Source organism: Mobula hypostoma, chromosome 3, assembly GCF_963921235.1.
Source record: "Mobula hypostoma chromosome 3, sMobHyp1.1, whole genome shotgun sequence".
Taxonomy (NCBI): domain Eukaryota; kingdom Metazoa; phylum Chordata; class Chondrichthyes; order Myliobatiformes; family Myliobatidae; genus Mobula; species Mobula hypostoma.
The window spans coordinates 64849806-64868392 of NC_086099.1; the positions used below are offsets into that span (position 1 = coordinate 64849806).

The 18587-nt window shown below is 38.0% G+C and overlaps 1 protein-coding gene across 2 annotated transcripts in view; it reads left to right on the forward strand.

The window, feature by feature from the left end:
- gabrg1 (gamma-aminobutyric acid type A receptor subunit gamma1) overlaps positions 1–18587 on the forward strand; it is a 148769-nt gene that overhangs the window by 120975 nt on the left and 9207 nt on the right. For both annotated transcript variants that reach the window (XM_063042131.1, XM_063042132.1), the window contains 3 exons: positions 675–812; positions 3478–3630; positions 8947–9152. In XM_063042131.1, coding sequence (XP_062898201.1) covers positions 675–812; positions 3478–3630; positions 8947–9152 — 497 coding nt within the window. The remainder of the gene's footprint in view (positions 1–674; positions 813–3477; positions 3631–8946; positions 9153–18587) is intronic.

Below are 18587 nucleotides of genomic sequence, written 5' to 3' on the forward strand. Positions count from 1 at the left end.
TCCTGGAGATTTACCACAACTCTCCCATGATGGCCAATGAGCCTTCCTCGGCGAGCTCCAGTTGGACTGTATCCCTTTAAATCTTTCATATCTATGTAACAGTCCAAATGTCTTTTAAGCATTATAACTTCACCTGCCTCTACCGTTTTCTTTGGTGGCCCATTCCATAAACGCACCACCCCATGTGAAAACCTTGCCCCTCAGATCCTCTTTTAATCTTTCCTCTCCCACTTAATTATCTTAAACCAGAGCTGCCATGAAGTGCCACTGAAGTGTTTATAGTAAGGGAGGGGAGAAAGGATTTCTCCTGACACACTGTGAGTGTCCGGAGTTGGTTTATAACTTTGGACTTTCTGGGAGCAACAGATCTCAATGCTGGATTGTCTCTATGTTCTGCTAGCAACATCAGGCAGTAAAGTGTTGGCTAATTTTTCACATATTATTTGTTATTACTGCATTTATAGTAATCCAAATAAATATCAAGAGGGCTATGTGTGATCATCTCACCGGTGGACAGGAAACAAAAGAAACTCTACTATCCTCGAATCAAATTACTCTTCAGAGCTAACAAGCCCTTAAAAGAAAATCTGGGTTCATGAACCCAATGAACCCAATTGATTTCTGTAGTCACTGTGAGTTAACTCCTTTATATTTCTCAAGAATTTCTTTTCTAGATGGGTATCCAAAAAATGAAATTGAGTATCGCTGGAAGCACAATTCTGTTGAGGTTGCTGACCAGAGGCATTGGAGACTTTACCAGTTTGCATTTGTTGGATTGAGAAACATCACTGAAGTAATGCATACACAGTCTGGTAAGGAAGGGAATTGTGCAACAATGCTTCTGTAAAACTGTTCAGTTTTCAAACCTTTTACTTTATCCAAGAGCAGAAATGGTCAGATTGGTAAGTCAGTATTACACACACTATCTTGTCATTTTTCTTTTATTGGGATGGTATTATCTTTTTCCCTTTGAGTGACATCTAAAAGGATGTTCTGAATTAATCAAGAGTGAAATAAAGAGTTGTAAAGCAGGTGCAGTGGTTTCATTGTTTCCAGTCATAAGGAGAAACAGGGGATGATGGTGTGGCATTGTTGCCTAACTTTCCTTTTATTTGACCTCAGTGGAAAGCCAAACTAGGATAGACAGAGAGTGAGCATGAAAACCTCAGCTGCCTGCTTTGTTCCTGTACCGAAAGTAAAAATTCCTCACAGACTAAGTACAAGACAGTAAGGATTAGATATTATATATTGTGACATTAATTTACATTTTCAGTGCACCATTATTTTCACCTGTCAAGCAGATGTAACTGCAGGTATTTCATTCCTTCACTTTTGGTGGGAAGGCCAGCATTTATTGTGCATTTCAAGAGGCATGTAATGCTTTTTTTTAGAGTTAGGCCAGGCCAGATTAGGATGGCAGCTATCCTTTCTCAGGTGAACTAAAGGGATTTTGATGACATTTCAATTGTTCCTTGGTTACCATTATGGAGATCAGATTTATACTTTAGATTTACTTTATTACTCAAATTCAAATTCCCCAGCTGTCATGTGAGATTCATCTTCATGTCTCCAGATTAACTATAACAATTCAAGTTGATCAGATGATTAAATAGTTTAAGTCACATTGGGACAATGACCTGTGATTTTACAGGAAGGATACCATTACACAAATTGAATAATGCCTGCATACTTAGTGACAGTGATAGCAAATCCCAGTGGCCAGTAATGCACAGGTACTTCCATCTGTTGTGCCAAGTATTTTGCCAGGTCTCTGGTGAGCCGCTAAGGAGATAGTCCTTGAACATGATTGATCTGATGGCATGTTATTCTCACTCTCTGACAGTGAACCACTGGATACTGGCTCTATGGATTAACAAAGGCAGTGAATTAGTAGTCAGTTTATAGAATTTACCTTCGTGTTATATTTGCAACTTTACTAATTAAAAGAAGGAAATCAGTAAAGATCAGAAAACCAGGTTGTTAAGCTTGTTTAAAGACTGACTAATTGACAGATATGTTGTTTAAAGTACCTATCGGGATCTGAAACAGAGATAAATATAAAAGTTGCATTGAAAAATATTTGAACATAACTCATCTTCAGGAAACTGTTTTATATATTTAATATTGAGGATGCTCTTAAACACAATCTGAAATACCCATGTAAAAGAGCATTGGCCTAATGTTTGGAGTTGCCGGTATAATGGCAAAAATGCACCAGTAGGTCTGAATATTGTTGCACTCATTAAAACTCATGAGATTCCAATATGAAATGGCCCAGAGTTTGCACTTACATTGGTCTCGAAAAGACCAAAGTTCACCGCTGTTGGGTAAAATTGACAGGAATGCTAGTTATCAACAATTATGCAGTTTCAAGTGGAAACCGCAAGTTGTAACCATTCGTACTGCTCTTCCACAGATTTGGCTATGCTACCCTTGCAATTGCAATGAACACAGAACTTGTGCTGAGACTGCACAATATGACATTAGTTCTTGTCGCAACTAATTCCATTTTAACTGTTAACTTCATTTATAACTGCTATTGAACCTTTCTCGTGCACTGAACTGATTTCATGAGTATGGCGTTCCATTCACTATTTGTTTCTTCCATGTTTCTTTATGACCTCAAGGGAGGATATTTCAGCCCATTGAGTTCTTGCACTTCATTACCCCACTAATTTTCCCTTTAACCTATTCTCTCTACATTACTATCAACTGTATCTATATTGTACCAGTCTTGTGATGATTTATGGTCATGCATTTATCATCCATCTTGGAAAGGGGAGGAAACTGGAGCATCGGGAGAAAACCCACATGGTCACCAGAAGAAAATGCACACTCCACACACACACATAAGCAGACATTAGTGACTCTGCAATGCCTTCTTCCCTCACAGCCATAAACAAATATTTTAAAATTTATTTATGGTAGTTTAGGTGTTCTGCTAATCACATATTACTATGCTGTTAAATTATTTACATGCAAGTTGAATCCCCAGCATTTTGTTTCACTGCTTTGTGAATTCTTCAGTTGAATGATGGTTCCAGGAAATTGCCAATACCCAATGAAAGTTGCTACAATCAAAGTCAACTCAGTGCTCCTGAGCCTGCTAAATCTTTGTGAGTAACTGCTTTTGGATCACCGTCAAATGCAACCCCATCATCACTGATTGCAAAATCTGGGTCACTGCTTATTGAGGATGATTTCATTTTAAGGCTATGTTAGGACGTCTGTGCTCTAAATAGGTTTTTAAAAAAAATACAGTCCGTTCATCAGCCGGTTTATGCAGATGATCTCCTGACATTGCTATATTCTGAAAAGCAGCAAATGCAGCTTATCATGTGGTTGAGAAAACTGTGATTAATTTTAATGAGAAGATGGTCAAGTAGATATTGGAAAAACAATTCTTTTTTATTGACTCATATTAAAAATGGTGTTATTTTAATTAACTAAAATGTGATTTAATTTTTTACTTTACAGGAGACTATGTCATCATGACAATATTCTTTGATCTAAGTAGAAGAATGGGCTACTTCACTATTCAGACCTACATACCTTGCTCACTTACAGTTGTCTTGTCATGGGTTTCATTTTGGATCAATAAAGAGGCTGTGCCAGCAAGAACATCATTAGGTACGAACTGGCTTCGAATAGATTTCTGATTTTTAGTGTTAAAGTGTTGAACTATTTTTAAAGGAGCTGATTTGCATTTATGCTTTTATTAACACTGACCACAAGATATTTTTCAAATAGTTTTGGGCAAAATTCAGCCATTCAGTTGTATCCAACCATTAAAAAGAAAACAATAAGGAATGAACCCAGACAGACAACCTGGCATCACCTAGGAATTGGAAATGACAACGGCATAACCAGCCCTGTCAACCCTCAAAGTTCTCCTCACTAACATCTGGAGACTTGTGCCAAAGTTGGGAGAGCTGTCGTACAGACTACTCAAGCAACAAGAGTGGCTCGGTAATACCACCACAGACCGAGCTGGACATAGCTACTAGACTGGGACTACAGCGGGCGGTGAGGGAACCAACAAGAGGGAAAGCACACACTTGAACTCATTCTCACCAACCTGCCTGCCGCGGAAGCATCTGTCCATGACAGTATTGGTAGAAGTGACCACCACACAGTATTTGTGGAGACTAAATCCCATCTCCACATTGAAGAAACTCTCCACCGCGTTGTGTGACACTACCACCATTTTAAATGGGATAGACTTTGAATAGATCTAGCAGCCCAAGACTGGGCATCTATGAGGTGCTGTGGGCCATCAGTAGCAGCAGAATGTACTCAACTACAATCAATAGTCTCATGGCACAGCTCATCCCCCACTTTAACATTACCATCAGGCCAGGGGATCAACCCTGGTTCAATAAAGAGTGCAGGAGGGCATGCCGAGAACAACGCCAGGCATACCTCAATATGAGGTGTCACCCTGGTGAAGCCACGATACAGGACTACTTGCATGCCAAGCACCGTAAGCAGCAAGTAATAGAGAGAGCTGAGTGGTCCCACAACCAACGAATCAGATCTAAGTTCTGTAGTCCTGCCACATCCAGCCGTGAATGATGGTGGACAATCAAACAGCTCACTGGAGGATGAGGCTCCACAAATATCCCCATCCTCAATGATAGAGGAGCCCAGCATGCCTGTTCAAACATAAGGCTGAGGCATTTGCAACAATCTTCAGTCAGAAGTGCCGAGTAGATGATCCACCTCGGCCTCCTCCAGAAGTCCCATCATCTGCAGTCGATCCGATTCACTCCACATGATATCAAGAAATGGCTGAAAGCACTGGAGACTGTGAAGGCTTTGGGCTCAGGCAAAATCCTGGCAATAGTCCCAAAGACATGTGCTCCAAAACTTGCCACCACTCTAGCCAAGCTGTTCCAGTACTGTACAGCTATAACATTGGCATCAACCCAGCAATGCGGAAAATTGCCCAGGTATGTCCTGTACACAAGAAACAGGACAAGTCCAACCCAGCCAATCACCGCCCTATCAGCCTACTCTCAATCATTAGCAAAGTAATGGAAGAGGTCATCAACAGTGCTATCATGCAGCACCTACTCAGCAATAACCTGCTTAGATTTAGGTTCCACCAAGGCCACTCAAATCCTGACCTCATCACCTCCTTGGTCCAAACATGGACCAAAGAGCTAAGTACCAGAGATGAAGTGAAAGTGTTAGCCCTTGACATCAAGGCAGCATTTGACCAAGAATGGCATCAAGGTGCCCTAGCTAAAATGGAGTCAATGGGAATTAGGGGGAAAATCCTCCACTGGTGGGAATCAGATCTGACACAAAAGAAGATGGTTGCGGTGGTTGGAGGTCAATCATCTCATCCTCATGACATCACTGCAGGAGTTCCTGAGGGAACTGTCCTAGACCAACCACCTTCAGCTGCTTCATCAATGATCTTCCTTCCGTCATAAGGTCAGAAGTGGGGATGTTCACAGTTGACTACACAAAGCTCTGCACCATTCATGACTCCTCAGATAGTGAAACAGTTCACACCCAAATGCAGCAGGACCTGGACAATATTTAGATTTGGGTTGACAAGTGACAAGTAGCATTCGAGTCAAGCAAGTGCCAGGCAATAACCATATCTAACAAGAGGGGCTCTAACCATTGTCCCTTGACATTCAGTGGCACCACCATCACTGAATCCCCTACTATCAACATTCTGGGGGTTACCATTGACAGGAAACTGAACTAGTCTAGCCATACGAACACCATGGCTACCAGAGCAGGTCAACGGCTAGGAATCCTGTGGTGTATAGCTCACCTCCTGACTCCCCAAAGTCTGTTCACCTTCTACAAGCTCAGGAGTGTAATGGAATACTTGCCACGCGCCTGGATGAGTGCAGATCCATCAATACTCGCCACGCGCCTGGATGAGTGCAGATCCATCAATACTCAAGAAGCTTGTACAAGGCAAACCACTTGATTGGTACCCCTTTTGCAAGCATCCAATGCCTCCACCATCGACGAACAGCTGCAGCAGTGTGTACTATCTCCAAGCTGCACTGCAACAACACACCAAAGTTCCTAAGGCAGCACCGTTCAGACCCATGACCAATACCATCCAGCAGATACCTGGGAACACCAGCACTTGGAAATCCCCCTCCAAGTCACTCCCCATCCTGACTTGGAAACATATCGCTGTTCCTTCATTGTTATTGGGTAAAAATCATGGAATTTCCCCCTAACAGCACTGTGGGTGCACCTACACATCAGGGACTGCAGCGGTTCAAGACGGCAGCTCATCACCAACTTCTCAAGGGCAACTAGGAATGGGGAATAAATGCTGGCTTAGCTGGTGATGCCCACATCCCGTAAATAAACAAATAAATTTAAAAAATCTGTTGTAATTATTTAAAGAAATAAGAAGCAGGATAGATAAAGGAGAATTAGCTGATGATATGTACCTGGATTTTCAGGAGGCCTTTTAGCAGGTGCCACACATGAGGCTGCTTAACAAGCTATGAGTCCATGAATTTGCAGGAAAGATTCGAGGATGGATAAAACAGTGGCTGATTGGCAGGATGCAAAGAGTAGGAATAAACGGGACTTTTCTGGTGGCTGCTGGTGACTAGTGGTGTTCCACAGGAGTCTGTGTTGAGACTGATTCTTTTTATGTTATATGCCAATGACTTGGATGACAGAATTCATGGCTTTGTTGCAAAGTTTACAAATGATATGAAGATAGGTGGAGGAACAGGGGGTTTTGAGGAAGTAGAGAGACGACAAAAGGACTTAGACTGATTAGGAGAATGGCAAAGAAGTGGCAGATGGAATACAGTGTTGAGAAGTGTTTGGTCATACACTTTGTTAGAAGAAATGAAAGGGTAGAATATTTTCTAAATGGAGATAAAATATAAAAAAAACTGAGGCACAAAGGGACCTTGGAATCTTTGTGCAGGATTTCATTAAGGTTAGTATGTACCAAGACATCTGGCAGCTCACCTTTCCCCTTCAGAATGTTGTGGGTACGATCCAATATATCCTTGACCCTGGCACCTGGGAGGCAACATACCATCTGTGTTTCTCTATTGTGTCCACAGACTCTCCTATTTACTCCTCTAATCTCCTACCACCACTGCATTCCTCTTGTGTCCCCTTTCCTTCTAAGTCTGTGCTAGACTCAGAGCCAGCGATCCGGTTGCTCTCTGAGGAGCTGCAGCTCAGTGCATCTGGTGTAGGTGTAGTTATCCGGGAAGCTGGAGACCCTCCCAGCATTCTCTCATCTTGTGCAAAGGACGAAACACAGCCCCTGGAACCACTCTCACTGAAGTAGCTATACATTTACAGATGAAGAATAAGCAAGAAAAGGCTTACCAGATACGGACATCGCCCAAACCTGTTATCGCCAAGCCCGTTGAGCCAAAGCCAAAAGTCTCCTCACTCTAACACTGCCCCACTCCAACAATAGTCGCACTGCTTGCTCCTGCATTATTTTTACTTGACCTTGCTAATGAATCCTGAACTCTGATTAGCTGCTGTTCAAGCTCTGAGAAAACGGCTATGAAGTGCTGATTTTTAAAGCTTTCTCCTCAACCTGGGTGAAGACACCATTACTTCAAGCTCTACTTGTGTAGGGGGATTGTTGGTGCAGTAACGCTGGAACAGATATGGAAACCAATCACAATGCTGCTGCCAATAAATTCCAACAATCTGCACTGATACTATTCATTTGTAGTGTCTGTGTGGAGTTTGAATGTTCTCTCTGGCTGTGTAGGTTTTCTTTATATGTTCAATTTTTCTCCCACATCTGAGATGGGCAGATAGATTGGTTGTTTCAAATTGCTCTAAATAGACTAGGTAGCAAGAGAATCATAAATGAATGATAGACATTAGAAAGATAATAGATTTCAAGTAAAGATGCATGGGTTGAATTTGATGGGGATGCTCTGGCTTTTAGAGCAAACTACATACAAACTAGCAAAACAAACGTGTTTTATTTTTCTTTAATGTGTTTCCTCTACTTTCTGTCAGAGCCTATGGATTGGTACTGTCAGTCAGCCATTGAAGAGATTAGTCTACTGCCATGCATAACTATTTCTGCCTGAATTTTATAGTCTTAAATATGTGATATATTGGTCTAGATTTCATTTTATGACATGTCCACTATATACAGTGTTCAATGCAGAAACGCTGAAAACAGAAATGTTAGAAGTAAAATAGGGAGATGGTGGGAAAAATCCTTCAGTTCCAATTCACTACAGTTCCATAAAAAATTAACCCAAAAATTTGGAGTGGCAAGGGAATCCCTACTTATCATTATTTTGCTCTCCAGGACACAATTTTGATGCTTTCTTTGGAAACAGGAAGAACTGTAACTTGTGATAAACAGTTTAACGCTTTAAGATTAGGAAGCTGAAATGGTGGAGCCTCTATTACCTCTGTAATCACAAATATTCTTTGGGATGATTGCAGATTTCAGTTTTAGCCCTCTTAAAAGCAATTCTCTTTCATTTATATAGCACATTGCATGATGTCATGATATACCCAAGTGTTTATGGTGAAATAGTTTGTAGTTATTGTAGTAATGCAGGACTCTCAAGATGCCTTAATTCATTGCCTTGCTGAATGAATTTTTTCACATCTAAGTGCGTTTTCTTTTAGGTTAATATTTTGTTTGAGTGTGGCAGGGAACATTGACTGTGTCCAGCTCAGATGCCCTCAGTTCCATATCCAGCTGCTGGCCATTGCAATTGTGGATAATAGCAGCTCAGGTTCACATTCTTGTGTTCCCCAACGTTAACTGTTATTTGTTGGCAGGTAATTTGCAGCAGAAGGATTTGAGATAACTAACAGGGAACACTGAAAATATTTGAATGGATTTTGTTTTCTGATTTAGAACCAGCTTGTTTTGTAAAGTGAATGCAAAAGCTTTCTGTACTCCATAGAATTAATAATACTTTCCATGTTTTGCAGGTATTACTACAGTTCTAACTATGACAACACTCAGTACGATTTCCAGAAAATCATTGCCAAAGGTGTCCTATGTGACTGCTATGGATCTCTTTGTGTCTGTTTGTTTCCTGTTCGTTTTCGCCGCCCTCATGGAGTATGGGACCCTACATTATTTTGGCAGCAATAGAAAAAACACGAAAAAGAAGAAGCCACAATCCAAACCAGCAGTAAGTTCTCTTTTCACAGAGAAAAAAATGTGTTGCTATGGAGTTTCAATCCAATATCAAATTGTGATATGTTATAAAGTACTGTCATGTGGAAGTGCACTTCAGAGCCAATAATGTATTACCGCATGACATGTTTTTGCAATATCCTTTTGCCGATCATTTAAGTGGGGTTTCAAGCCTCAATGTTCAAACAAGGAGCTGACTCTTCCTTTGGATCAGTTTGAAATATCCATTTTGTTCCCTCAGTCATATCTCCAGCCAAGAGGGAAATTAAAGTAAAATAATTCTCTCTCTAGTCATGGATGATATTCATTTCTCAAGCAACCCATTCTTCTTCTTGTGCCTGCTCAGGAAAGTCATTGATTCTTCTGCTAGTAAGTACAAAGGATATTAGTAATAGCAGGGTCATCAATCAGAAAAACTCCGAGTTTCAAGATGTGGATTTCCTGCTGTAACTCAAATAAGCCTTAAATAGAAATTAGAGATCGCATCTCCTGAGATATATTGTGAAATTGGTCAAATATTTGTGAAAAATTGTGCTATGGCATGCAGCTCACAAATTAATACAAGGCATCTGATGTGTGACTGGGTCATCCCTCTTCCACCTTCCCCAAAGCAGCTCCAAAACCTATACAAAAATGAAAGCTGGTCAAGAGGCAGTGAGCACAGTGATTGCTGGTCTCGATTACAAATGATTCAAAACTAAAATGTTGCAGTGATGAGAATTACAATCAATTATTTACTATTACACTGTCTATTAAATATTGAGGTTGGAAGATGCTTGTGAAAGTGTAGGCCCTTTTATTGCAGTTTCATTCCAAAGCTTGCATGTTGTGAATATTTTTTCTTATTACTATTAACATTTGTGTTGCTTTCTTGAATTCTACAAATTTTATAACCACTAGGACCTTGGGGTACGTCACCTCTGTCCATTTCTTCCAGCAATGGCAATGTTCAATTGTGAGGACACGAGGGCATTCCAAAAATTCAAGGTTGTGTACATTAACCTCCAAAACTGATGGCTGCAAGTTATTCAGCCTTACTTTCTTCAAGTCCCTGCAACCTGCATGGAACCCTAACTTAGTAGAGGTGTGGTGAAAGGAGAACAGATTAAAATGATTCAATCATTTTATTTTGGAGATACATCATGGAATAGACCCTTGCAGCCATTCGAGTAGCATTGCCCCAGCAACCCCTGACAACCCCAATATAATCCTGACCTAATCATGGGAAAATTTATTATGACCAATTAACCTATCCAGTATGTCTTTGAACTGTGGGAGGAAACCAGAGAACCCAGAGAAAACCCATGCATTCCATGGGGAGGACGTACAGAGATTCCTTACAGAGAATGCTGGAATTGATCTCTGAACCATGGTGCCCAAATCATGTCATTTATTTGACAGTTCTAATGAAGCATTAATGGAGTCCATATGGTCCTAATGTCATCAATCTTTGCTGCAATCTCTGTTCTAGTCACTTTCAATATTTTTATTAGTTTCTACATAGAAGAGAATACAAAGTACAAGAAAGTATATATAAAGGTCGAAAAAAACAACTACCAATTACTTTATATCTATTCATAATAACAATCTCATTACTCCATATTCATGTAGGTTAGTCAAAGTTATATTGAAATATACTAATTTATTACAAAAGAAGAGTCTAACCCCTACCAAGACCGAAGCTGTTTATTAAGGAGGAAAAAAAATAAAATACCTTCTCGTATAATAAAAATTAGTAATAACCAACATCTAAATTTAAACAATGAATTGAAGGTTTTGAAAGTTTTGAAAATAATTCAGAAAGGGTCCCCACAATGTTTGAAAGTCTTGATGAGATTCAGAAATTGAACAATGAATCTTCCCTAAATCTTTTCTTTCTTTTTCAATCTTTTTAATAGTTTCATAATAATAACCATAACATAGTATTGATACAAAGTTATTGGGAATACATTGTTGTAATTGACATAGTTAAATTTCAGCCCAGTTGACACTTAAATGTTAAAACTCCCAATCATACAGGGTACAGATGAACGATATAAAACAATGAAAAATATCTCTCAAAAAATCATGAAAAAGAAAAAAAAGTAAAAATATAACCCCCCTTAAAAAAAACTAACCTAAACAGTGTAAATCAACTAAACTAAAAAAAAAAGACATGGGCTGTTATGTAACATCATAAAAAAAGGAACCATTAGTGTCGACAACTCTGTTCCTCTCAACAAATATTACAAAGAAATAGAATAAATTTGGAAAAGGTCAAATTACATCATATGAAAATGTTGAATGAATGGCCTCCAAGTCTTTTCGAATTTAATAGAGGGATCATAAACAATACTTCTAATTTTTTTCCAAATTTAAATGCAGCATAGTTTGAGAGATCCAATGAAATGTGTTAGGAGGATTAATCTCTTTCCAATTCAGCAAAATGGATCTTCTAGCCATTAATGTAAGAAATGCAATTATCCGACGACCTGAAGAAGTTAAATGACTTGATTCTATCATTGGTAACTCAAAAATGGCAGTAATTGGATGAGGTTGTAAATCAATATTCAAAACAGTTGAGATAATATCAAAAATACCTTTCCAATATTTTTTCAACAAAGGACATGACCAAAACATATGAGTTAAAGAAGCTATCTCAGAGTGACATCTATCACATATAGGATTTATATAAGAATAATAACGAGATAATTTATCTTTAGATATATGAGGCCTGTGCACTACTTTAAACTGTATCAATGCATGTTTAGCACATATAGAGGATGAATTAACCAATTGAAGAATTTTTTCCCATTTTTCAATCAGTAAATAATCTTAAATTCTCTTTCCCAATCAGTCTTAATTTTATTAGATACATCAGGACAAGTTTTCATAACTGTATTATAAATAATTGCTATAACAACTTTCTGAAAAGGATGTAAATCTACACTTTTTTCCAAAATATCCATTGAATATAAATTCGGAAAGTTAGGAGAAACAGTATTTTAAAAATTTCTAACCTGCAAATATCTAAAAAAGTGAGATCTAGGCAGATTATATTTATTAGATAATTGTTCAAAGGACATAAAACTACTATCCGAAAATAAATTACAAAATCATACTATACCTTTAGATTTTTTGGATTATGAAGACACGTAGTCCTCTTTTATTGTCATTTAGTAATGCATGCATTAAGAAATGATACAATATTTTCTCCGGTATGATATCACAAAACACAGGACAGACCAAGACTGAAAAACTGACAAAACCACATAATTATAACATTTAGTTACAACAGTGCAACAATACCGTAACTTGATGAAGAAGTCCATGAGCACAATAAAGTTCAAAGTCTCTCAAATGTCCCACATCTCATGCAGATGGGAGAAGGAAGAAAAACTCTCCCTGCCGTGCCGACCACAATCCGACTCTGAGTCATCCGAAAACTTCGAGCTCTGATCAGCTCTCCGCCAGCAAGTACTGAGCGCCATCTCTGTCGAACGATTCAACCTCCTTCTCGGTCGCCAAAAGCAGGCAAGGCCAGGGATTTTGAGGCCTACCCTCCGAAAGATTCCCGACCATGCAGTAATGACAGCAGCGAATGAGTGTTTCAGAAATTTCTCCAGATGCTCCTCTGTGCTTTCACGTCCATTCTCCATCAAATCAGAATTGTCCATGGCCCCTATTTAACAGATACGATATCAGTTTTCACCGGTGGGCTGCGCACGCACAGGCGCGTCGCCATCTTCTCCTCCCGCCTTTTTATAAATTTTCCAATCCAGATGTGCTTGATCCATAGTAGAGATGCAAGATTCAAGATTCAAAAAACTTTATTGTCATTCTAACCGTACATCAGCTCTGCAGGGCAGAATGAGACAGCATTTCCCAGGAGCAGTGCAATCATAACATAACAAACGCAAGACTAGATAATAAACATAACAATAAATAGTAAAACACAACAGCCACATGTCAGTTAAAATCAAGTTATAAGTGTCCAGTGCAAGTTAAAAGTGTCCAAAGCAGGGTCAGGTAGAGCAGCTATTTAGCAGTCTGACTGCCTGTGGGAGGAAGCTGTTTAGTAGCCTTGTGGTTTTAGTTTTGATGCTCCTGTAACGTTTGCCTAATGGCAGAAGAACAGACAGTTCATGGAGAGGGTGTGAGAGGTCTTTAATGATGTACCGTGTCTTCTGGAGGCATCGACTCTGAACGAGGTCTTGGACAGAAGGTAAGGAGACCCCAATAACCTTCTCTGCTCCCCTAACCACCCTATGCAAGGCTTTTTTGTCAACAGCATTGAAGCTGGAATACCAGGTTGTGATGCAAAAGGTCAGCGTACTCTCAACCACGCCTCTGTAGAATGTAGTTAAGATGTTAGTGGGGAGCGATGCTTGTTTAAGCTTCCTCAGAAAGTGCAATCTCTGCTGGGCCCGTTTCACAATCCCAGTGGTGTTCCTGGACCAGGTGAGATTGTCCAAGATCAGCACCCCAAAGAACTTGATGTTTTCCACTCTCTCCACTGTGAAGCCGCTGATGCTGACGGGTGTATGCTCAGGTTGAGACCGTCTGAAATCGAAGATCATCTCCTTGGTTTTGGTGACATTAAGCATCAAGTTGTTATCACTGCACCAGCTCTCTAGGTGTTTGACCTCCTCCCTGTACATTGTTTCACCATTTTTGCTGATGAGCCCCACCACTGTGGTATCATCAGCAAATTTAATGATCAGGTTCTCCTTGAATCTGGCTGCACAGTCATGTGTTAGCAGTGTAAACAGCAATGGGCTAAGCACACAGCCTTGTGGGGATCCAGTGCTCAGTGTGATGGAGTCAGAGATGTTCCTGCCAACACGGACTGACTGTGGTCTCTCTGTCAAGAAATCCAGAATCCAGCGACACATGGCAGTGTTAAGGCCAAGTAGCGACAGTTTCTCCACTAGTCTCTGCGGAATGATGGTATTGAACGCTGAACTGAAATCACTGTACAGGATTCTGGCATAAGTGAGAGAACTGTCTGCAGTGTGGTAGATATTGTGTCCTCCGTAGAGCGATTTGGACGATAAGCAAACTGTAAAGGATCCAGCGATGCGGGGAGGCTGGCTGTGATATGAGGCTTGACAAGATGTTCAAAACATTTCATCACTATGGGGGTCAGGGCAACAGGATGGTAATCATTCAGACAGAATGTCTGGGTTGAAAAAAGAAATTAGATGTAATAGGACTTGCTAAAATAAATTGATTCAACCCAAAAATTTTTCGAAATTGAAACCATATACGTAAAGTATATTTACCTATTGGGTCATCCATTTGTTTATACAATTTAGAAAGAGTAAAGGGAAGTGAAGTCCCTAAAATAGAACCCAATGAAAAACCTTGTAAAGAATTACATTCATGATTTACCCAATGTGGACTTGAAATTATGTCCAAGTCCCATAACCAAAATTTTAAATATCGAATATTAATTGCCCAATAGTAAAATCTTCTCTAAATCTAAGCATGACATAATGTTGCATAACCATTGAGCATGTGTAGGAGGAGAAACATCTTCCCATTTAAACAAAAGCGCCCTCCTAGCTATAAGAGAGCTAAAGGCCAAAATATGTAAATCACATGTCTTCAAATTGATATCTTGTCCTGCAACAATACCGAATATGGCCGTCAGAGGATTAGGCTTAAAATTGACTTCGAAAGGTAAAGAAAAAGTTTGAAAAACTTCCTTCCAATATTTTTCAAGACATGGACAAGTCCAAAACATATGAATTAATGAAGCTTCTCTATTATTGCATCTGTCATAGTGGAGAGATATATCCGAATAAAAACGAGATAGTTTATCTTTAGTCATATGGACTCTATGTACCACCTTAAATTGTATGAAGGAATGGTGAGCACATAGCGATGAAGTATTAACCCGCTTAAAAATTTCATTCCAAGTTTCCTCAGATACTGATGTCTGTAAATCTTGTTCCCAGAGATTCTTAATTTTGTCTAATGGAACATTCCTCGTCTCTAGTAACATACCATAAATATTAGATATTGAACCATTATAAAAAGGTGTCAAATTAAAAATTACTTCTAGTAAATTTTTATCTGAGCTTATAAGAAATGTGCATAATGAGATCTTAGAAAGTCTCTGATTTGTAGATATCTAAAAAAGTGAGTTTTGGGTAGGCTATATTTAGCTGACAATTGCTCAAATGAAAAAAAGATTTCCTCCAACAAACAGATCCCAAGAAAATTTAATACCCAACCTGTACCATTCTTTAAAAACTAAATCAGTCATGGAGGGTTTAAAACAATTAGAATAGATGGGACTAGAAACGGAAAATCTCAATAAACCATAATGTTTTCTAAATAGTATCCAGATTCTCAGAGTATGTTTAACTATTAAATTATCAGTTAGTTTACTTACAAATAAAGGAAGTGAGGGTCCAAGAAGAGAAATAATAGAAAATTTATTAACAGAATTAGCTTCTAAAGAAAACCATACCGGACAGTCTACACGATCAATATAATATAGCCAAAACGTAAGATATCGTATATTAACTGCCCAGTAATAAAGCCTAAAATTAGGTAAGGCTAAACCTCCAGACTTTTTAGGTTTTTGAAGATGAACTTTATTTAAATGAGGATGTTTATTTTTCCATATATAGGAGGATAAAATAGATTCAAGAGAGTCAAAAAAGGATTTAGGAATAAAAAGGGGTAAAGCCTGAAAAAGATATATAAATTTAGGTAGAATATTCATTTTAATAGAATTAATTCATCTAATCAATTATATTGAAAGAGGTGACTAATTTAATAATATCTTTTTTACATGGTTCAATAAAGCAAGAAAGTTTTCTTTAAACAGGTGTTTGTAATTCTTAGTGATTGTTACACCCAAATAAGTAAATTGATTTCTTACAATTTTAAAAGGGAGATTAGTATTAACTGATACCAAATTATTTAAAGGAAATAATTCACTCTTATGTGGGTTCAATTTATATCCTGAAAACTGGCTAAAACGGGAGAGTAAAGAAAGTACACAAGGTAACGAGGTCTCAACATTAGGGATAAAAAGCAATATATCATCAGCGTAAAGCGAGATTTTGTTGGTGATGCCTCTCCTTAAAGTACCAGAGAAATCATTAGATTCTCAAAAAGCAATGGCAAAGGGTTCTAAAGCTAAACCAAAATGCAAAGGGCTCAACGGACAGCCTTATCTAGTTCCGCGGTGAAGTTTAAATGGTTTGCAATTTTGAAAATTAGTAAGAACCTGGGCAGAAGGAAATAAATAAAGTAATTTAATCCATTGAATAAAATCTGGTCCAAAATTAATTTTTTCTAAGGTTTTAAATAAATAATTCCATTCAACATAATCAAAGGCCTTCTCCGCATCTAAGGATATCACACGTTCTGACATCTCCTGAGAAGGAGAGTAAGTAACATTTAATACACAACATATATTAAAATGGGAATGTCGGTTTTTAATAAATCCAGTCTGATCATCAGAAATAATAGAAGGTAAAATACTTTCAATCCTACAAGCCAGCACTTTAGAAAGAATTTTACTATCTACATTAAGTAATGAAATTGGCCTATATGAAGAGCATTCAGTTGGAGCCTTGTTCTATTATAGGATAAGCAAAATAGAAGCTTCATAAAAAGATTGAGGCAAACTACCCAATTTGAAAGAATCCAAAAAGACTAAATGTAACCGCGGTATAATTAATGAAGAAAAAGCCTTATAAAATTCTCCAGAAAACCCAACTGGACCTGAAGCCTTCCCCAAGTGTAATGAATGTATAGCCTTGGCAACTTCCTCTGAAGAAATGGGTTGCTCCATCTGTTTGCAGTTATCTGCAGAAAGTGTAGGGATATTTAATTGATCTAGAAAATTATTCATTACAGTATTATCTTTAGGGGAATCAGAACTATAAAGTTTAGAATAGAATTCTCTAAAAGTATCATTAATTTCAGAGTAATCAGTCGTCCTATCACCATTAGTTTTGCAAATTTCTTTAATTTGTCGTTTAACTACAGAAGTTTTTAATTGGTTGGCCCATGCTTCACCTGATTTATCTCCATGAATGTAAAATTGAGTTTTATCTTTAAGAAGTTTAGTTTCAATTGGATATGTTAACAGAAGATCATATTTAGTTTTAACTTCAACATGTCTTTTGTATAAAACAGGATCTGGAGCTGTAGCATATTTTTGATCTAATTGTTTTAATTGATTGGCTAATTCAATTCTTTCTTTATTAGCTTTATTCTTAACACTCGCAGTATAAGAAATAATTTGTCCTCTAATATAGGCCTTGAAAGTATCCCATACAATAAGAGTAGGAGTTTCTTCCTTTTTATTCTCGTCAAAAAACAAAATAATATGCTTCTCTAGAAATTTTAAAAATTCCTTATCAGATAACGAAGTTGTATTAAAATGCCAAAATCTGTTGGTTTGAAGAAGAACAGGGAGTTTTAAAGATAAAAATATAGGAGCATAGTCTGAAACAGCAATCTCTTTATATTCACAGGAATGGACTGATGAGATCATTTGACTATCGATAAAAAAAATCAATCCTGGAATACGTACGATGAACATGGGAAAAAAAACAAATATTCCCTATCTAAAGGATATAAAAAATGCCAAACATCAACTAAACTGCACTTCAATAAAAAGGATTGAGTAAACAAAGCTGGTTTATTAAGGGACGCTGGTTTAGAAGATGATCGGTCTAAAATTGGGTCTAGCCAACAGTTAAAATCTCCTCCCATCACAAAAGAATAAAGATTCAGATCTGGTAAAAATGAAAAAAAAACGTTTAACGAATCCTGGGTCATCTACATTTGGGGCATACACATTGGCAAATTATCTAGTTATCTAGTTTTCCTGAAACTATAACAAAATGTCCATTTGTATCAGACAGTACTTGATGTTGGACAAAGGAAAGTATATTATCTATAAAAATTGAAACTCTAAATTTGGCTTGAAAAGAAGAGTGAAAACAATGTCCATTCCAACGGCTAAAAAAGGTAGATTATCACATTTGCGTATGTGAGTTTCTTGTTTAAAAATAATAGGGACCTTAAATTTCTTAATATAAGTAAAAATCTTGTTATGTTTAACAGGGCAATTTAACTCTTTCACGTTAAAACTGAGTAAATTAATAGTTTGGTCCATTTTGAATATTGTTTAAAGGAAGGGTTAAAATGTAAGTTAAAAACCAAGCCATAAGCCTTGAAAAATGGTAACCAAGCAACAAGTTGGCTAAAAATTCGAGAACAGCTTCTGGGAAAAAAAAACATAACCCCGCCCACCTCCCAAACAAATAAAACCGACCAATAGAAAGTTGGCATCTATGAACTACGGACAACCCCCCCAGAAAACCTGGTGATCGCTCCAATTAGTTTCAAGGTTATTTATATTCCAACCTAGACTAAACAATGCCCAAACAAGAGATTCAATTCTTGTACATCA